This window comes from Perkinsus marinus (assembly GCF_000006405.1).
Source record: "Perkinsus marinus ATCC 50983 genomic scaffold scf_1104296943990, whole genome shotgun sequence".
NCBI lineage: Eukaryota > Perkinsozoa > Perkinsida > Perkinsidae > Perkinsus > Perkinsus marinus.
In genome coordinates, this window is record NW_003211616.1 from 1 (window position 1) to 5,503 (window position 5,503).

Genomic DNA, 5,503 nt, shown 5'->3' on the forward strand with positions numbered 1-5,503 from the left:
TTTTTTTTTCTTTTTTTCAAGGTTTTCGGTAACAAGATTCTGTCTCTACAGATGGAGGCTGAGTTGAAGCTGAACTCGATAGACGCTGGTGAAGCAGCAAGCTCGACTAGGAGTAAGGAAGAGCCGCGGTTGAGGCATTACCAAGCCTACATGGGGGACGATCTCACGGCATTAATACCTGCAGCTGGTCGCCGGTTTATGTGGGGTTCGGCAGCGGATGTGATTGTGCATTTTTGGTTGAGCCTCACCTGCTGAAGCTCAGCTATCGATCTCGTCTGAATTTCTAACTTCGATGTTTTTTCAATAGTGTTGCGTTAAACCAGATGAAAGTAGAGTGTTTGAGCTGACACGAGCTTCGAGTCGCTGAAACTAAACGATATTCAATGAATAATATTCATTTTGATTGGGATTATTCAACCTGAATGTCTGTACAATGATGCGTACTAAGCAGCTGATCTCACGAGCATCCGATACCCGATATCAGATGCATACTCGGGTCGTGTGACTCGGCGGATATTACTCGCGAAGTCCCCCGAGTATAAACAGCCGGTCGCACTTACCAGTGCTGATTCCACGTAAAGGGATGTCATTATCGTGACCGTTCTGCACGGATTCGGACTTAGCTGTACTGCACTTCCCGTGATAGCAACTTGCTATTAGCAAGGCACTTTAGACAAACCGTTGTGAACTGTGAGCTGTCATATGCAGCCGGCATAATGCAGGATATTCATCGAGTATCCATGACAAACTAGCTAGTGGCTTTGCACCGTTAAGTTCTGACGCGGAAGGAGAGTTCGACGTGTTATAGCTTATAACGTCTTGGCAAGAAGATCAGACTTGAAGGAAATCTTGCGTTGTAGAAATCAATAGGGGTTGTTCAAAAACCTTGAACCACACCTTATCAGAGGGGGCGCCTTCGCCTCATCTCGAGTCAAGATAAAACGAAGTAGAAAGCAGGATGAAAAGCAAAATGAGGGTCGAATTTTCACCGTGAAAACTTGGAACCAGAAGTTCAATTTGCCAATCGTTACAGATCTAAGTGATCTTAAACATTGAGCTATATGAGAAATGCACAAAATTGTGTTCATTGTACAATCCAAATCGATCGCAGCATTCATTGAGCGGTAATCGCGCGACGAATTGAGTCGCGTGGTCAAGCATCCCATTTTTTCTATGCATCAACTTCTTCGTCTGAGCAGCCAGACGACTAAACAGTGTTTAGTAGACACCATAATGGATGCGCGATTGGAAGGAGCAAACTGAAAGAAAAGAGAATGAGTCTCGAACTATATCACGACCGTCAGGAAATCCGATCCACTTGATATTTTGAAAGAGCATTCGCCCTGTCTTGAAAAAACTATATCCCTATTTCTAGCTGGACACTACAAAAGAGGATTTTCGTCAAAAGAGGAACGTTGCTCAAGTGCTCTTTTGTGACGTATCGCCGTGTAGGATCTACAATCAACATGACATCTGACAACCCATAGCGGTTAGTCTTGGACGAGTACAACACAAAAAATTCTCTTATCGCGAAACGTCCCCAAGGAGATAGCTGTAGCCATAGTCTGGCTGCAGAGATCCCCGAAACTGTTGACAGAATCAGCCGACTGAGCGATGCGGAGTATATCAAAGACCTACAGGTTTCCCCTGGAGTCTCGCTCACAAGATCAGCCGCCCGGTTAACTGCTGCCGTACCAGCGGCTCACACCTGACCCAGGTCTGTCCCATTATAAAAAATTGGTCAGTTACCCAGGACTTCCTCTTAGAATGGTCGACTTTTGGAGCACCCGCGAGCGATCAAGCTGGCTCTAATCACTTGTGCTAGAGATGATCCTAGCCTCTTGTGAGCTTTTCTCCAAAGTTGTCGACCGGAATTATGGGATATACTTGTCGGGGCGTGCGCTTGTGGTGCCCCGTTTTGCACACAGTTTGGGGATATTCTCTTCCATCTTTTGCATCATCTCTGATCATGAGATTCTCACGATAAGAGGTCACTTAGTAGGATCTCACTCATGATCTCATCTAACATGAATATAGCATCCCACCCGGGATTCAACGACCCAGTGGGGGCGTTGGGTTGGACGTAGATTAGGCAGACTCTGCCCACCAGACAGGCAGCGGATTGTGAACCGGACTGTTCCTGACTAGTGCAACTGATTACCTTATGAAGTGGTGACTCCCAGTGGATCTCAGTGGAAGGGCGGATGTCCAGACCGTCTCGTCTCACATGTTGTGGGGCTTAACCCTAGGGGCTATCGATTTTCGAGCAGTAGTGTGGTAGTTGTTGTTTGTCTTAATTGTCGCACGACTTTATTATGGTAGCTGAAGTTGACTTGGAGAAAGCTGGCGAGTCATCCTTCCGCACTACCATTCCTACTCCTCGACAAGTGGACGTGTGAGTCTCATGAGTAGTGTCCAACCCCTACGTACGATTGTTCTTTGTCAGTGGTTCAAGTCTGGAGTGGACACATCTTACTTTCGCTGTTGGTGACAAGAAGATCCTCAATGACTGCTCTGGAACACTCCGACCGGGGGAACTGACAGCCGTGCTAGGTCCGTCGGGGTCGGGGAAATCGACCCTCATGAACGTGCTCGGTGGTAGACAGGGCTTGAAGGGTCCTGGCCGATCCTTCAAGGGTGCTGTGTCGTTTAATGGGAGGGTGGAGGACCCTGTGCACTTCCGGAATCGGATTGCCTATGTGATGCAAGATGATACTCTAGTGGCGACCAGTACCCCTGAAGAGATCCTTCGCTTCTCTGCTAATCTCAGGCTGGCTGATACCAACAGGAAAGAGGTACTATTCATAGGGGGCATTTTTTATGTTGGACCGAAATCATATCAGGTGAATGAGTTAGTATCAAATCTTCTGGACTCATTAAAGTTGACTAACTGCAAAGACACGGTTGTTGGTAATGAGATTATCAAGGGTATCTCTGGTGGTGAGAGGAAGAGGACTTCGGTTGGCGTAGAGCTCATCACCAAACCAGAGATGATATTCTTGGACGAGCCTCTCACTGGTCTCGACTCCTATGCCGCTACTACTACTGTGAAGGTACTCAAGGATCTAGCGGCTAATGGAGTACCTGTCATGATTACAGTTCATCAACCTTCCAGTGAGATCTTTGCTATGTTTGATAATATCGTAGTTATTTCGGAAGGCTGTATCGTGTACGATGGTCCCAGGAAAGAGCTTGTCGACTTCTTTTATGAAAATGGTGGTTATAAGTGCCCGAGTAACTACAATCCTGCTGATTACGTATTGTACGTGTTGCAGACTGAACCGAGGGAAAATATTGAAGTTCTCGTTGATGCATATAAGGTTTACTTCGAGAAGCGGATGATGTCAGGAATAGATGAGCTCCGTGGGGAAGCTGTCCAGCAGGCTGAAGTTCATTCGAAAGCTCGAGTAGCTTCCTTGCGAGTTCAGCTGAGGGAGCTACTGAAAAGGGACTTCCGAGACATCATCAGAAACCCAACGGTGCAAATCATAAAGTTTTGCATGACCGTTTTCATGGGGCTTATAATGGGCTGTGTGTTTTTCCAAGCTGGTGCGGATGAGTCTGAGATGTATTGGCTCACCAACCGTGGGAGATTCCAGTCCTACTATGGTGGAATAGTCATTACGTGTGTGGCTGCTATGATGGGATCAGCTCAGACGACCATCTTGAGGTATCCGGATCAGCGTGCTATTTTTGTGAGGGAATACGCTAGCAATATGTATTCCTCTATTCCTTATGTGCTATCACAGACTCTACTGGAAGTGCCAATGGCATTCATAGAGAGTGTCATTCAGATCATCATAGCTTACTTCATGCTAAACTTTCAAGGCAGCTGGATCTTATGGGTTTTGAGTAACCTTCTTATCAACTTAGTATCGGCATCCTTTGCCCAGTTCCTCGGTGCTCTGGCTAACTCTGGCGCCCAAGCAATGCAGTTCATGCCGCTCATTTTGGTCCCTCAGATGATCTTCTCTGGTTTGTTCACTCCTATAAGTGAAATACCGGTGTGGTTACGATGGTTGCAGTATTTGAGCTTCCTCAAGTACACTGGTTCCTTGGCATACTTCAATGAATTTGGCTTCGATATGACTCTCCTGAACGAGGCCAATGACATCCATGCTGATCTTGTTGGGTTGTACATCGGTGTTTTGTTGGCAATGCTCATCATACTGCGCATCTTGGCAACTGTAATTCTGAAACGTAAGGCTCGGTACGTGTATTAGGCAGCTGAGGAGACAGCAGTACTTCGATGGACGCAGGGCTGTTAGTCCTCAGAATCTCGACTGCCACTCTTCTTTGGTTACCGTCACTGAGCAGACTCTTTGTTCCACCACCATGGTTTGGTAAGTGATTATTTTCTATGCTTTTAAAAGAGCTGTAGGATGTAATAATGATGAAACTCCCAGTAGCATCCAAACCGGCCGCTGTTTGAGACTCCTTGATAGTATTCCATTGACAGGCGTTGTCTGTCGCTCTTCTTCCTTCAACCGCTGTTTGTTGCGTTTCCCAGAGTGATGACCACTTGCACTGTATAAGATTTGGTTTACGGAATTTGTTGTTACGAATAAGGTTATGACTTCTCAAACCCCCACTGCCTCTCCGAAAGATCCTATTGCTGATCTACGGAACTTCCGATCGCTTTCCGTTAGTGGATCTAAAATAAAGTAAGTCGCTTCGAGGACTCCATAATAGCTCATTGACTGGCACTTTAGTGGTGCGAGTCTGGAGTGGACTAATGTCGACTTCAGTATAAAGGACAAGAAGATTCTCATTGACTGCACTGGAATGGTGCGTCCAGGAGAGCTCACAGCTGTTCTTGGTCCCTCCGGCTCTGGCAAGTCCACATTGATGAACGTTTTGGGTGGACGACAGAGCCTACGTGGGGACGGCAGAACTTTTGACGGTGAAATCTCCTTCAACGGCAAGGTTCAAGATCCTTTCAATTTCCGAAGTCACATAGCGTATGTCATGCAAGATGATCATCTTACTGCCACTGCTACCCCGAGGGAGATCCTGGAGATGTCAGCCCGTCTGAGGATGCATGATCAGAGCAAAGCTGAAGTGAGCTGTGAACTACAAGGCCTTTGCCTTCGTGTTCGTGAGATGATTTCTTTCTGCGCAGGTCGAAGCTTTGGTCACGGATCTCCTCGATTCGTTGAAGTTGACTTCGTGTGAAAGTACCGTGGTGGGTAACGAAGTGATCAGAGGCATTTCCGGTGGCGAGCGAAAGCGCACGTCGGTCGGGATGGAGCTCATCTCCAAGCCGCAGATGATATTCCTTGACGAACCTCTCTCTGGCCTCGATTCTTATGCTGCTGTAACTACTATGAAAGTTCTCAAGGACCTGGCTCGGTCAGGTGTAGCCGTGGTGGTAACAGTCCATCAACCATCGAGTGAGATATACTCTATGTTTGATAACACTCTGGTTATTTGCAGTGGTAGAATGGTGTACTTGGGCTCGACTGCCGATCTCAAAGCCTTCATCCAGGATAGTACATCGAAA

General features: G+C 46.9%; 2 protein-coding genes across 2 annotated transcripts in view; both read left to right on the forward strand.

The window, feature by feature from the left end:
* Positions 1–2,290: 2,290 nt before the first annotated feature.
* Positions 2,291–4,463, forward strand: Pmar_PMAR010832 (Protein white, putative). Its single transcript, XM_002780845.1, has 3 exons — positions 2,291–2,395; positions 2,447–2,795; positions 2,844–4,463. Exons 1-3 carry the CDS (start codon positions 2,316–2,318, stop codon positions 4,221–4,223), a joined length of 1,809 nt encoding a protein of 602 aa, XP_002780891.1. The 5' UTR covers positions 2,291–2,315; the 3' UTR covers positions 4,224–4,463.
* A 109-nt stretch (positions 4,464–4,572) lies between these two features.
* Positions 4,573–5,503, forward strand: part of Pmar_PMAR010833 (ATP-binding cassette transporter, putative) — a gene marked incomplete at both ends in the record, with an annotated part of 2,837 nt that continues 1,906 nt past the window's right edge. Inside the window, 3 exons of the mRNA XM_002780846.1 lie at positions 4,573–4,664; positions 4,713–5,061; positions 5,123–5,503. The exon at positions 5,123–5,503 is cut by the window's right edge and continues 4 nt beyond it. Of these exons, the coding sequence (XP_002780892.1) occupies positions 4,573–4,664; positions 4,713–5,061; positions 5,123–5,503 (822 nt within the window). The remainder of the gene's footprint in view (positions 4,665–4,712; positions 5,062–5,122) is intronic.

What these genes read in the sequence shown, in the direction of transcription:
- Pmar_PMAR010832 (XM_002780845.1), top strand. Translation starts at nt 2,316, where the DNA reads ATGGTAGCTGAAGTTGACTTGGAGAAAGCTGGCGAGTCATCCTTCCGC. An exon ending in ACTCCTCGACAAGTGGACGT is followed by an intron (nt 2,396 to 2,446) that starts GTGAGTCTCATG and finishes GTTCTTTGTCAG; the next exon opens with TGGTTCAAGTCTGGAGTGGA. An exon ending in CTGATACCAACAGGAAAGAG is followed by an intron (nt 2,796 to 2,843) that starts GTACTATTCATA and finishes AAATCATATCAG; the next exon opens with GTGAATGAGTTAGTATCAAA.